Source organism: Rhea americana, unplaced genomic scaffold (assembly GCF_003343005.1).
Source record: "Rhea americana isolate MKP2758 unplaced genomic scaffold, rheAme1 scaffold_81, whole genome shotgun sequence".
Classification (NCBI taxonomy): domain Eukaryota; kingdom Metazoa; phylum Chordata; class Aves; order Rheiformes; family Rheidae; genus Rhea; species Rhea americana.
The window spans coordinates 3644865-3660892 of NW_028186990.1; the positions used below are offsets into that span (position 1 = coordinate 3644865).

Below are 16028 nucleotides of genomic sequence, written 5' to 3' on the forward strand. Positions count from 1 at the left end.
GGATATAGGAAAAGAAAAAATCCCTTAGGTCAGAGAGTCAAGCATCTACAATCATAGATAAAAGTTTAAATGTATTAGTGCAAAAGAATGAACAGCTCCTCAATCACTCTTTGTATAGCCTGAGTATCAACTCATCACCTTTTTCCTTTCCTAAACACCTTATAAAAAAGACAACCCTTAATTAAGTAGACTCCAAATCTCAAAAACTGCAGTGCAGCATGAAGAACCTGGCAATTGCAGGGGTTTTTTTAGATTAAGTCCTTAYGAAACTAAGTAAATTATATTACATACTACAGTGGAAGAAAAATCTCCAACAACAAATTGCTTTCACAGTCACATTTGAACCTGGAGAAGTAGAAAACTCCTTATCTGCTCAGGTGGTGGCAACTGGTCCAACTCCTGTAATATGATAAAGAATCACAAACCTTTCACCTGCAAAGAGRTTTCTGCTTATACAGCAATATCAGAGCACTTCTCCCAACCCCAGTATTAGCGTCAAGCAGTGTTTCAAAAGTAAAATAGATTTCCAACAACGAAGAGCAGATAAGAATTAAGAAGTTTCCACTTAACAGGAATAACCCAAAACAAACGACTCTGTTTCTCTATCTTCTTCCCCTGTCCCCAGCCTCTGGTACCGATAAGGTTCGATATTGGTATCTTTTGCATCCCATAGCAGYAGCACTATCTGGCTGCAAACATCTGGTACTTGGATCTGAGCTCTATGACACTGCAACTCCAGTTTCAACAGYTCCCTTAAAGGCTTCTGTATAAACCAAAGGTTGCACCTTGGAGTTACAGTGTATCCTTTACTTTATTTACATAAATGGTATAGGAGATTTCAATTTCAGAGGAGGAATACCTTACATAAATGGCATAACATGCTTCTGCCAACACTGACATACGTAGTAATTGAACTTACTGGGAGCTGGTAAGGAGACTGTTTAGAACGCACAGAACACCTTGTCAGCTCCTGTTCCTGTGTACATGTACCAGTGAAGATATTTAGGCCAGACCTCCCAATGTGATTCTCAAATGGACTTTTAATCAGGCCCCATGGTCTATGGAAAGGATAATTAGATAAAACAACACATTTTATTCAAACAACAAGTAGATGATATTGATAGCTAAGCAGAGAAACCAAGAAAATGACCAAGATCTATAATAACCAAGTCTCCAGGACATGGATCTCAATACTCAGTGATTTGCTCAAAACCCAGCAGCTGTAATGGGTCCTTAACTGAGAATCTTGGTTTTCAATTCTGGCTAGATGGAAAAATTTGAAACTGTATCTGTCACATTTTGTGAACAAAATAAATGCTCTCCTCCTGACTCTGCTCCACAATAATCAAGAATTACTTGTATGTGTGGTTTTTTTCTATCATCAACCTTAGTTTGGCATCATTACAGTTTACYGGACCACTATAAAACTCCCAGTGATGCCTATGGTGTGACTCATAATAGCTCGCTCCGTCACAGCCAACCTAGAAGCTACTACTTTTCTGTAGGTTCTGGGGCACTGCCTTACAGCAATAAAATGAATACATAGCACGTATATTATGTGATTATAATCCCTCTAGCTTTGATTTTGATCTTCTACTCTGATACCCCAATAGGCCAGCTGAGCTTTCCCACCCCTCCTTTTGAGAAATGCACCATGTCTTTCATCAGTAGACAAGCTTGTTTCTCTGGAATCTGTATGCTTGATAGCGCCTAGCACAATGAGGTTCTTTTCTGATTCCTACTGAGATGATCCTACAGAACATGCCATAATGAAAAATATATATATATGGTAAAATACTGATGATCCACAACTTCATTTTCATGGATGAACATTTTGATGTTAAAATTAAGTATCAATTCAACAAGGCACACAGCTGTCTATATCAGTCTACAAAAACGTATGTATCTCAAAGTTTGCTCTGTCAGTTKAAGAGAACATAATGGATTAAAAAATGCAAATATTAGGTTTTAAAAATATCATTTAAAAATATCATTAAAGAGTTAAAAGTCAAAGATAAAGGTTTAACCCGCTCTCTCAATTTCTAATAGGGCTTATTTTCTTCCTCCAGAGATGCTCTTTCCCTTTCCTTCTTTAATTAAATGCAACAGAAAGCTTAGAAWTCACTATAGATATTGCTGGGGCTGTGAAGAGACAAGTCTTGAATGAAACAAACATTTGCAGTTAAAACTCTGATTGTTTAATTACATGTTTTGTTGACAATGAGTTGATCCTCTCAAATTGCGTAAGTGGGTTTTTAAACAAAATAATTTCCCAGTGTAGGTACTGAACAAGCTTTAGTTCTGGGGCAGTAATGATATCATGTCATTATTTTCCAAACTATTAAAACAAAAAGGTTATTCATTGGAACTGAAGATGCAGAAAGGCAGGGTTAAGCAATCTCATTTTGACTTTTCAGTCACTTCCAGTTATGAACCAGAAAAAGCTTTTTTTTTTTTTTTTTTTTTTTTTTTTTTTTTTTTTACAAAAGCCCAAAAGAGCATAGAAGGGAGATAGAAGAAAGTTTTTGCATTAAGGATAGACTAGGAGGCAAAATGAAATAGGAATACATGGCTGGATTTTCTTATGAGAAAATGACTTCATGTCACCATGTTCTATATTAGGATTGGTATTTGATATATTTATTAAAGGCAAAGGAAGTAACTTAAATAATAGAAGATTACAATCCTAATTCCCTTCTCGCTTAAACAGGGTGCAAATCAGGAACAACTATGCCAAGATTGCAGCAGAGTACAAGAAGTGTGCAGAGAAAGGTAGGAGGAAAAAAAATCAGTCATAAATGACTTTGGATTCACCTAAACATTCAAACAATTCAGAATTTCATATAACAAAAAAAATAAACAAATTAGATTCCACAGATGACAAACTAGATTATAAAACATTCAGCCCTCCAGGCTAAAGTCTGAACAATCAGATGAGCTATTTGCTAATTTTATCATCACTTGTTCATTAACCTTTACAATGTATGTACCATGATACATCTGAACCAAGAATAGAGGTACAAATGCAAATAAGGAAGAAGACTGTCTGTTGTCAGTAAATTTTAACATTCTCTATGTGGAGTTCTAAATGTCAACATCTAATCAAGCCTAATCTATTATTGATTTTCTTTTTTGTTTTCAAAATATCCGTCTGTGGCACCAATTTCCATCAGCTTTTATTTCTTGAGGCACATCTCTCAACAATAAGATACATCTATCAGACTATAGCTATTAAAAACAATTTCCCAATTTTCTCTAATACGATGGAAACCCACTAATGCTAAGGCTTCAGGACATTACTTAAAATGAAAACTACTTGCTATAAAATTAGGAAAGAAAATGATTATTAGTAAAGTGAACAGGCTAAACATTACTAGAAATTTTGATGTACTGTGACAACAACAGGTATGCCATGAGAAATGAACAAAATGGAAAACTAGCTACAAGTGTGACCTCCATTCTGAGTAGTACAAGGAAAACTGTCATATAATACAGGAATGCTGACCTTACTCTTCTGTAATATAAAAATCTGTTTTTACATATATGCCTGTACAGAGAGGATATGAAGATGAGGGTATTGTATAAATGCAAAATTATTCAGCTTGAAAGTGTTGRTAAATTTAAATCTGTTGTAGGTACAATTATGGTTATAACTTGTGTTACCTAATGCTGTCATCTTACAACATGTTTTTCGACTTCTATCTATTTTGCAAAATAAAATGTTCACTCTGAAATATTCTATGCCAAATGCTCATTTGAAGTGGACTTCTACAGAAAATTTCTACTAAAATCTTTCAGACATTTTCAAGAACAAGACAAGGAAAAACATGTTCTGCATCTCTGACCAAGGAGCACTCACATTTCTGTAATCTGGACCATTCTGATAAAGATTCACTGATGTCCTTTGCTACATGTTCACATTTGTCCAAACTGAATGTGCTCACTAAAGTAAGCTGAAATTTTGCCAAATTTCAGCCAAAGCTTATCTGCACTCAGCATGCTCCATCCTTAACAAACTCTACATGCCTATTTGACTGTGCTGATACTGGTAAAATGGAGCAATTAATGGAATGATAAAAATAAGGTAATTAAGTGGGCACTGATGGACAGGAGCCATCTAGCAGAAGAATAAGGGTAAGTAAGACAAAACGAGGAGAAAAGGAGTAAAACAAGCGAGGCGATAAAGGCAAGAGCAACAGTAGGGAAGGTCAGGACCACTAAAGCTCTTAAGCAACCTAGAGAGGAGAACCCTGCTCTGTAACCTGAAAACAGGCCTATTTTACTCGCAAGTTTCAAAATTCCTTTAGTGCCTAACACAAGCTACCGGCAAAGTGTATGTCTTCATTACTATCTAACACCTATTCCACAGAAGATAGCACCTCTCTTGTCTTAAGTAATTCAGATCATTTAGCAGGGGATTATACTGTCAGTCTGAATACATCAACATCCTACAGGAATGACCTGTGAGGAGGGAGAGAAAAAAATTATTTTTTTTTTAAGTGATAACTGTAGTAACAAAGGTAATTTCATATTCAGTGTATTTTTACACTAATGAGATYGGTAAGCCCTACACTTAAGTTAGGAAAAAACAGACCTGAAGTCATTACTATGACTCACAGTCTACTTCAAAGATTTCTGGCTAGCTGAGGCTGCAGGAGTCAAAGAGCCTCGAGGGCTGGCGGCCAAGTCTTCTGCTGCAGGGTTGATTTGAAGCTATTGTGAGCCTTGACTTCAGGAAGGCTGTTAAGGGACCAGGTACCCAAAATGGCAAGAAAGTTTCCTGAGCGACAGATCTTTAATTCTCATGGTACAAATCCACCTTGGCTGCACTCAGCATTTTGATGAATGTATTGATAAATCAAGAATTTTAATAGTAGGAACAAATGTTCCAGGTGGAAAACAACTTAGTTATGTATAGGAAGAAAAAAATACAATGAATTCAGCTGAAGATCACACTGAAAACCAAAGTGTTACATCTGCTTCTGCCACAACTCTTCTGTCAGATCACAGGTGTACTACGTAATACAAGGTGTACAGGGGATCAATGAACGTGTCTCATGCTCTTCATAACCAATGTGACACAAGAAATCTGAACTGCAGAAAAAGAGAGCTCACAGACTACTCAGCAGGAGTTTTTTCCAAGCATATAAAAAACTAATTCCTCAGGAATTTACTGTGGATTTCTTACACCTGTCATATAAGCTACAAGCTTTGGCCTTAAAGTTTTCTCCTTTGTTTGGTGGCTAAAAAGACATACAAAGCTAGCTCAAAGGAATATTATGAAAAATATGTTTTCAAAAGATTCAACACGGAAAATATAACTCTGCATGCAGCATAATATTCACACAGGGCTATACATTACACAGTGGGAACAAGAAATGCTGGACTCCTTCCAGCACTAGCGCTCATTTTCTATAATARATGAGATGTGCCTATAGAGTGCCTATAGAAAAATGCAATATCTGATAACATCATTAATACTCATGTGCATCAACAAAAGGAATCATTAACACGACGTGGAATGCTGTCTGACTTCCTGGTTGACTTTGCAAAGCTAGATTTCTTTAACAGCAGTTTTATACAATACTTGGCTCTACAATGGGCCTTTTTTTGTTTGTTTGCTGTACACAATCATTCTTTTTCCTTTGAATATAACAAATATTTCCAATATATGCCATTCTACAAATTCTTACTCCTAGCATGAGATGTTTCTGCATATTTGTTAAATTAGGGAATAAAGCTAATTCTTCTTGAAAATCCTAGTCTGGAAATCTGCATTGCTGAAATCACAGGGTAAGCATTCTTACAGTTGTCTCAGCAGCAACTGTTTAGATTTCTAACACCTTATAAACAGTCTGAGTGTGAGTTTGATTGAGAAGCTCATGTGTTCCAGAACTCTCTTCCTATTCTTCATTCCTAAATATTAACAATGTTCCTCAAAGAAATGAAGTCCAYGAAACTGAATAAATAAATCTAATGCAGCCTTCTGAGTGAGTGTTTTTACTGCATCATTCAGGCATGTGAGCATTTAGCAATTTCAGTGACACAAAAAGAAAGGGTCCTTATCCYCTCATCAAACTAACAGAGATGAAGGTTTTACATTTTTCTTACTTTCCCCATCAGTGGGTGTCAGTGGCCAGACAACACAGCGCAACAAGGATTATACAATTTCACATGGTCCTACTTTGCTTAGCAGAACCGTTGGACTCAAACTGCATTCTGGAATATGAATCACACTCAAATRCACTCCATGCCATCAATTTCCAACTACAAAGAATGAAAATACTACAGAAAAAAAGGGCTAGGTTTTCTGCTACTTTAATATGTCCAAAATATATCTGGAGATAAAATTTTTACTTTAAATTTTAGCAGAAGTCTTTCTATAAAATTCAATTTTAAAGTTGCAACTGAAACCCAATGGGAAAATTGGCTTGGGAAAAAAGAGGGAGATCATCTCTTTTATCAAGATCAAAATGCTAGTCCATTGTTTTACAGAATGTTTTCTAATGCTTTCTTTTATTCCTTTATTTTAAACCAAGAAGCAACTAGCAGCTGGAGAATACAAATTACAGCAGCAAGTACACTCTAACCAAAGGTCCCCAGCCAAGACAAATCACTCATTACATGCACCAAKAATGCTGTTTGCTATATGTGACTTTTCCCCTTTTGTTCTAGGTGCAGAAGCCATTAAATGGATTGAGACGGTAGAGTTACCAGTAAATACATCTTTCACTATGTCCTCATTCTGGGCACACACCTTCACAGCGGTTTGTTACAGATGATGCCTACTGCCCATCTTTCTTTTTCCCAGAAGTGACACAACGCCRATTTTACTCTAAGCTAAAACTTCCACAATTTCAGAAATTTGCTAGAATGAAGAAATGCTATGTTACAAATTTAGTTAACATCTCCATATACTGAAATGTTCACCCTGGACTGCTGTGTTCACATTAATACTTTGAACAAAAATATTGCCTATACTATTCAGCAGACAGCTGCACCGACATAAAAAGAATAGCTGTGCATCCCGTCCTCATTAGCCTGGTATTACTCTTTTTGGAGATCCTGTCAGTAAACAGGACACTCGCTTCAAAGACTGTCTGGAATTCAGTCAACTTAGAACAAATAAAACCACCTCTCTTAAGAGGAGAGTAACTCTACCACCTTCTTACAGACCTACTTAAACACTAAGTTAGACTTTTATTAGCATAAAAAGTATCACACTTGTAAACTATTACTGTTWCTACACAAAGACTTGAAGTAGAATATCTCCCAGTCCACTGTACAGTTGGGTCTACTGGCTCAACCAGCACATTTTAAGAACAGTGCACATATCCACAGATAGAAGAACTTGCTMAGATCTTGAGCTCATAAGTGTTGCTAAGTCTAGGTTTTTTGAAACCAGCAATCTATTTTCTTTTCTTATTTTTGAAGCCATTACATTTAGAAAGCAAAAGAAGCAGAGTCTGTGGGCTACTCAGTGGCCACCCAGTGTTCCGGGAGAGTATTTCTCTTTCCTTTTAAGCCGCAGTTCTTTACACCATAGCTAAGGAACTGCTAAACCTCATGAAGCTGGTGACCAAGTAAATGAAACACAGCTTCCCCCTCGTGGAATATACACAAGATCAGGATTTATCTTTCCTTCCAAACACCCATTTGTCTCCCTCTTYGCACAAAGATTCTTTGGAAGTTCTGTGTTACTGAGATTAAAGTGTAGTGTTTGCCAGTGAAATGGAGAAGGGAGGGGGCAGCAAGTAAGGGAGAAAAGCTTGGAGACATTGAGATCATTTAAAAATAAATTTTGTAATATCCTGGTCATCGCAGATGTTCAAAGAATATGAAAAAACATTCAATCTTAGTTTTGATTCAYTTTGTTTAAAATCTTATGTTTGACATTCTTACAGTGCATTCTACTAGCAGTGTTACATTGTTATTTTTTAAAAAAATCAAATATTTCTCTTATTTTAGTCAATATTTCAGAATTGTTGCTCCATGTAAATTTCATTTATTTATATACAGAGCCCAAATAAATCCAAAATTCTGAGATTATTCTACATGAATTAAATTTTATTTTGAATTTAGATGCAATTTCCACAACAAATAAATGTTTTTGAATTTTAAACTTGACCCTATTAGGCTATCAAAAGAAACAACAATATTACAGTATTTTTTAATCTAGTCTTAACCTAAAGATGAAAATACCCCTAATTCCTTTAAAAGTATATAATAATTATTTAGGCATCATGTGTTTAGAATGTAAACGACTTAAAAATATGTAAATCAAAGTAACAATATCTGCTGGCTTAAAGGTTGAGGCGTATTATGAAAAAATGTGAAGGAACTGTTTAAAAAGAAGGAAAGYTTCATACAGTATCATCCGTTGAGGTGAAAAACAACCGTGCATTGTTTGGCTGCTGCTTTTTGAATATTTATAAAAATATCTGAGCAATAATAAACAATACTTTTATTAATAATTGTTCCATTGAAGAAAACTGCTAAATCTGTTATGATTAAACTATCACCACTATCAAGGTATTCAGCATCTTTACATTTTCTTACAGTATGACAGAACTCAGTCCACATGCAGAGATCTGAGACAGCAAATGCTTAAAAAGCTRATATGGAAGTATTATGTTGTGGGTGAAACAAATCAGTAAAATTTTCCTACTGACTATAGAAAAAACTTCAGGGTCATTTTCTTCTACATGGATATCTGAAGCTTGCTCATCCATCAGAACAAGCACTTGCATTAAAACTAAGCTTAGCCTCTAAACTGTATCCTGTGACACACACTGAAATAAACACATCATAAATGTATGTTGAATTAACTGAAGTGACTTCTCTTTAACACCTAGCTATTTTGAGCAGACTTATTCTTTAGACATGAGAAAGAACAATAGTCCACCTACCAAAGGAAAAAAAAAAGGAGTGTTGCAAGTATGATAATGAAAGCATCCTTGGAACTASTGTACGGATCTTTGGAATAAGTGGTGGAATGGAAGCCTGGCTAGAGTGATTATAAGAGAAATGAACTGGCTGAAGATAATTTCAGCATTAAATTTTACAGACTTTACTATATCCTGGAAATATCATGTCATCATTACAACAGAAGAAAGACTGATGATTATTTTAAGGGATAAGTACAGAAAATGGAAAGAAGTATTTACAAATATAAAAAACAAAACAAAAATCTTGGTGTAGATTTTTAGATTATTAAAAGATCCCGCAAAACACTTCCAAAAAAGAAAAAAAAAACTTTACTAGAAAAATCCTAAATTACACACAAGTTGCCAAGAGAGTCACTGAACAAAAAGGATAAGGAAGTGGCATTCAATGATTAGAACATAATCTAAGAGAAAGAGCTGGGGAATAATTTTTGCAGAAAGTTAAGTTTATTTGTATAGATTATTACTGAGAGAAGAAATACTGCAAACAATTTCATATCTTTAATACATAACAGAAATCATGTTTTAGATAGTAACAGTAATTCTTAATTCTTATACTTTTCATAAAGATTGGCATATCATTTACAAGTTTAAATACAGCTTCTGTAGATGTATTTTTCACAGCTGGTATTTTTTCTTTCTGACCCCCTCTGCATGATAATGTGATCCCCTGAGGTCAGGACAGATTTYGGATAAATAATTCTCTACTTTTCTATTTCCATACTACTTAAAATTCTCTCTCTCTGTCACAGACAGAGTTCAGCATGTTAACTGGAATGACAAATGAAAGGCCAGCCTCTTATTTGTGTCAATGTCAAGTTAGAGGAACTCCAGTGATCCTAATAGAGACATTCCAGTTTACAGATACACAGCCCAAATAAGAATATATTTCAACACAGCTATGCTATATTAGGATATGTAAATCAAACAATGCAGTGCTTGTCACACTCCATATGCATATCAGCTGCAATATCTACATATTTCTAAATATGGGTGATTAAGTAAAGATTTTAAATAAGTTAGGCTTTTACTTTAAAAAGTTTAGCCAAACATCTGGGTATTAACTTAGCATACATTTTACTGACTAACCAATTACTGAACATTTAAGACTTTTCTAAAATTCGCAAATGAAAAGTATAGCATCAGATGGCCTAACTGACTCTGAGGTAGAGTTCAGATTTAACTACTTTCATCTAAAATATGTATCTGGAAACCCACAAGAATTATCCATTAGAAAAGCTGCATTTCCTGCAGACTCTTTCCTTGTTTCATTGGTAAACGATTTGATTCAACAGTGTTGTTTGCTCAAAAATTTWCTGTTAAATTCACAAGAAGGTCAGAATGGTCATTCTGGGTCAAACCTAAGGTCCACCTAATCCAATACAGARGGACAGTTTGAGAGCAGCCAGCAGCAGACACTTTGAAAATGAACTCAGAGCAGCAGGCAGATGCGGGACAGTCTGCTTCCTGCATTAGGCATCAGTCTGGTTTCTAGGAACTCCACTGTCTTGTTTCTTAAAGCAAGTAAGATGCCAGCTGAAACTGAAAACACTAGTCTCTGAATAAATCATGAGAGATCCAAAAAACACTGGCTTACTAACTGTCAGCTATTTTCTTYAGTTTGTTTTTCCATGCTTCCTTCTAACACTAGCTCAATTTTTGATTTACATCCTTGCTCCATAGGGCAAGGTTGTACACATTTAGAAATACTTCAGTTCCTCTGTGCAATCTTCACCTCCTTGAATTACATGAGAACTRCTGTACTGACATGGTCTTAACCTACATCTTGTTTTACCAAGCTATACAGTTTTTATTTTAAATGTTTCCACACCAATCATTCCTACCTGTCCAAAATAAACAAAATACCCAAAGAGGACTTAATGCTGCCAAATAGATGATTAGGAATATATTACGAAGCATTAAATTTAAGTCTGTTATCTGGTATTTATGGCATGCAAATGTAGACTTTTGGATACAAGTTGTTTCACACACATCTAAGACTGTAAAGGTTCCAAAGCTGTCATTAGCCCTGAAGTTTATCTGGGACAAAAATATTTTTTAAAAAATGCCTTATAGCTTGAGGCAAAAATATGATTTTGCTCACAATTCATTCTCTGCACACTTAAGAGAGTGACACACTTCCACCACACGGGGTTTTTTTGTTTGTTTAATTTTCTCATTTCTCCATAGTGACTTAAATGCTCACAAAAAATACTAACTGGACAACTGAACAGCAAAATCGACCAGGATGAGTACAATACAGAGGGCAGCAGAATTTTCTTCACACTATTCTAAGTCCTCTAAGTAAGAGCTATCCTCTAGCTTTAAGGGGTCAGGCTAATCCTGGGAGTTCAGCCCCTATATCTGCTCAGTCCTTGGTCTCCGTACTGTTACTAATCTCTACAGAAGAGCTCCAAATGCTGTGTTTCAAAAGGAGTGCTTGTCGGTGATGGATTGCAGTTATGTAAAAATAAAAACAGGAATAAAAATAAGCCAACTTCTTTGAACTGATGAAGAATTCAAGGTCGTTACTAATCTGGCTGAGATTTTAATACCAGAATAAAACGAGCTCTATGTATTTAGAGCTACCCAACTTACATCAAGTGTAACGACTGTGAAAAAATGGCTATATGAATTTCAGAATTGGCATCTTACATAATGTTACTTTCCTCTTAGGAAAAAAAAAATAATATATGTGCCATTTAAGAGGGCATGAGAGAACAGCCTTGCATAATCTGACAAAATGCACTGAGACCTGGTAACAGAAAAAGCATACGACTTCCTTCTACAGTTCACTGTTACATATGGAACTCTGCAAGCCCTACAGTCTGTCTTTGGAATTGATCTTCTTGTCATGGGTAATAGCAGGTTAGAGTTTGAAAGAGGCCAAGGTACAGAAATTCCTTCTGATTTACATGTATGCAGAAACACRTGTAAATGCATGCTTAGGAAAGGATACTATAGAACTCTTCCCTGATGYGACCCCTCTTARAAGTTCATACATGTTTCCCAAAGAGCAGCTCACAGTTTAGATACTATTGCCTTTATTACTAGTACCTTTAGGTTTGAGAATAATTGCCAAACTCGGCACGTTCTGATAACCAAACAACAAACCTACAATATCAGCTGAAATCCTGCATAATAATGCAACTTTTTAATGACTGGATGTCATGGTCAATTAATGAAAATTTAGATGAAAACATAAGCACTCATCTTACATTACTAATTGAGGTTTATTTTTCAAGCAATTCTATTTCAGACTGTTTTGAGGCATTGTTCATACCCAGCTCTATGGCCTTGCCCTTGCCATTTTTTTTTTTTTTTTTTTTTTTTTTTTTTTTTAACAGCACAAACTAAACCTTTGCATGGTCACAATTTATTTTTGAACTTACAACTCCATTAAGATGAATAAGTTCACTTTTCTGTCAATAGTATTGTTTCTGTCTGCCTTGCTACAAATACTGTAAGACAGCATGCATTGATTTATTTGCTGAAGAATGACAACCTAAGAGTCTTGGAAATATATATGAAAAAGTATTTTTTCCTGTTTGAGAAAAATGAACAAAAAGATAAATCCTAACATAGTAATAACAGCAATTTATAAGACTGCAGGGTATTAAATCTCTGAAAATCCTTCTTTAGTAACAGGAAACAAAACATTAAGAACAAGATGGAACGTTTGTCCGWTTTCTGATTTGGATTAATAAACTTATTCTCATTTCGCCTTTTTCCCCCCAAACAATTGAGCAACCCAGCTAAAACATTCCTTTGTAATTCATCCATATTTAGTGTCAATGACACTCTGTTTGTAAATCCAAAAGAGAAGACCAAAAATATCAGATAGTAAAGCCAAGCTAAGTTATTATAAGTAGTCAAATCTAACAGCAATTATGGCAAATGTATTTCCAAGAAGAATACTCTGAAAAATCACCTGATGAAAATGTAAAAGTAGAAAGAAGTCAACTGCAAGTTTTAAAAACTTCTTTATAGCTGGGATTCCAAATATTAGCAACTGCGACTGGTATTTTAAAATGACCCATTTAAGTATTCACACAATGTTCAACTTCTTTATTGTGCTCATTTTCTTTTCCCCAATTCCTATATTCAGATAAAATCATTATGAAAGTAGTTTTTTTCACTAGCATTTTATTGATCRTGTGCTATAATAATTCATAACTTTTTGTTTTGTATGTGTTTTGTTGAGTTAGATTCATGATTTGATTTCTATGGTACAATCACAACATAAAAGAGGTCTCTGAGTTTACTGAAAGTTTTAAAAAGAAGTGAAGAAAGAGATGCTACTAAGAGTTTAGGAAATTCAGTACTCTATGGAGCAGATACTCCAATGCCTGAAGTTGTTTAGAAAAGTTATATTAATATCAAAAAAATCACCTCATCCTTGAAAGACTTTCCTTTGGGATAAGCTGTTTCAATAACTGTTTTTTTTCTGCGGCTTTTTAAACTTTACTGCTTTTTAAAACATTCTTCAAATATTACTAACAAAACCCCAGAAATATGAAAYGTTAATTCAGAAATTTATTTTAAAATACTCTTAACATAACTTGCATTACTTAATAAAAATTCTTAGATATTCTATATTACACATGCAAATAGATTTTTTTTCCAGTATTCATGTGTCTCGTTAGGCCTAGTGGTAATATAAGACACATTAGCATGTACTAATGAGAGTGAAATAGAAGCAAAGCTGTGCTGTGCTACCATGAAAGTCTGATGTTGTCTAAGACATGAGTAAGGGCAAAATGTAATACTGCATCGATAGGACTATACATTATACAATTACAAACTGATTTTTTTTWAAAAATCACATTTAGTGTAGAAGAATTAAAGGAAATTTGGAATCCCTGCTGCATCTGATTGCTCAGTGTATTTGTGCCTATACTACTGTATTCTCCTGTTTTCTAGATATTTTATTCTCTCCTCTTGCTGTTATCCACATATATACAATGAACACTGAAAATGAATTGTAAAACAGAAGTGTGAAAATACATTAACTATATATTTTATAGCACCTCATGCATAAAAGCAGTTCTTTTTCTCTGATCATTACTTTCCTCCATACTCATTTTCAGCACTCCTCTCAACAAGGAAATATCCTTTTAATAATTTCTGCCAGAAGCAAGACKACAATTTGCCCTTCAGTTTCCATATTTTAACTTGCATCACACTAAAACCCCATGATATGAAAGCTAAATTTAAATATATATAYATATACATATATATATAAGTAGGAAGGAGACTCCTAATTTAGGAATAAATTCATTTATGTTCTCCACAACTGAAGTAGAGAGATGTACATTAAACAAACAGTTAAGGAAATGTTCCTGCTCTACCCAATGCTCAGTAACATATAACATGATGTTTCATCATCAGCTATGGGCTTTTTTTCAGTTCTTCCTAACAAAACTTGGTATCCTCCGAATGTGCTACGCATTTTTAATTTTTTTCCTAAACAGACTGAATCCGTTTTTAATCTAAAGGCCCTTTTTAAACATACGCAATACTGCAATCCAGACGATTAAACTACTGTTTTAAGTAAGACATGATGAGCATGCACCTGCGACAACATTACATGGGGTGGGGGGGCGGTTCTGGGAATCACATCGTGGCATGTAAAAAAAAATTAGGTGTTAAGGACAGTCAGGAATCTCTGCGCGGTTCGTTYGCTAGCAACAATTTCTCTCAACGTGCGCCAAGTTTTCCAAAAYCCATTTTCAAGAAGCGCCGAGTTTGGCGGGAGGAAAAGTAAACCTCAAAGTCAGAAGTCAAGCGGAGAGATGCGGCCAGCGCACCGCACCGGGCGGCAGCTGCGGTGCCGGGGGGCCGCGGAGCTGCCGCCCTGCCGCCGGGGCCGCGCCGCCGCTCCCGGGACGCCCGGCCGGAGCAGGCAGCGGAGCCCTCTCCGCTTCCCTCGCCCCACAGGCGCTACCTCCGCGGGGCTATACCCGCCCGCCTTCGCAGCTCCGCCACGGGGCAAGCCCCGCCGGGCGGCGAGCGGCCGTTGGGCGCGCGCGGGACCGCCCGTCGCGGCGGCCCCCCGGCAACGCACGGAAAGTTGGCGGGAGTGACCCCCCCCCGCCCCGTTCCCCTTTCCCCTCCCGCACACACACACACGGAGCGGCCGCGCCAGCCCGCGCCCCTCCGGCCGCCCTTACCTTGGTTGGTGGCGACGTAAGTGGCGGCGGCGGGGCGCGCTGTCAGCAGGGGGAGGAAGAGGCCAAATCTCCAGAGCAACCCCCTCGCCTCACAACACCCCATGGCTGGTGCCCGCCGGGCGCTCCGCGGCCTCGGCCCGCCGAGGCTCCCCGTCCTCCTTCAGGCCAGCGGGAAACGCCGGGGCGCCCCCGCCCGCCGCCCCGGCGGGGTCCGGTGCGGCCCGGCGGGCTGCGCTGCCTGCACTGCCGCCGGGGCGGGCGCATCCACCAGCGGGGTCCCGGGGCACGGCGGCGGCCGGGCGCGGACGCGGACGCGGGGCGCCGGGAGCCCTGGCTGCCGCCCTGCCGGCAGGGGCGGCGGCGCCGCTGCGAGCCGGGGCAGCTCCGGCAACTTCGAGGCGGCGGCGGGGGGCGGGGGGTCGCGCCCTGCTCCTGGGGCGGCTCCGTCAGCCCCGCAGAGGCGCCTCCAGCAGCCTCCTCGGCGGGAGCAGCCTCCTCCCGCGGCCGCGCTGCACGGCGCCCCGCATCCCTGTCGAGAGGCAGCGCCGAGGGGGGCTAATCTCCCATGGTGGAGGGTCTTCCCCGCTGCCGCCGCCGAGCTCCCCTGCTGGAGGCGGAAAGGGCAGAGGGGCCGGGCGCCGCCTCACGCACCGCAGGGCATCAACCAAACTTGCGGAGCGGCATTCCGCACCTCGCCGCCGCCGTCCGCGGGTCTGCCGCGCTCCCCTCTCTGTCTCTGTCTCTCCCTCTCTGCGGCGGAGCAATCAGGAATCAGGCTGCTCTGGTGTGATTTCTGCTCCTCTCTCCTGATTTGCGTGCCGCGCAGCCGGCTGCAGTTTTTGGTGCTGTTGCTCTCCCGCCGCCCGCGGAGCGATCACCCCCTGCGGCGGGGCCGCCCTCGCCCCGCAAC

The 16028-nt window shown here is 38.4% G+C and overlaps 1 protein-coding gene across 4 annotated transcripts in view; it reads right to left on the reverse strand.

Annotated features, from left to right (window-relative positions):
- EPHA6 (EPH receptor A6) overlaps positions 1 to 15330 on the reverse strand; it is a 509782-nt gene extending 494452 nt beyond the window's left edge. For all 4 annotated transcript variants that reach the window (XM_085323057.1, XM_085323058.1, XM_085323055.1 and 1 more), the window contains exon 1: positions 15119 to 15330. In XM_085323057.1, the coding sequence (XP_085179183.1) occupies positions 15119 to 15221 (103 nt within the window). In that variant the 5' untranslated portion in view covers positions 15222 to 15330. The remainder of the gene's footprint in view (positions 1 to 15118) is intronic.
- Positions 15331 to 16028: the final 698 nt, after the last annotated feature.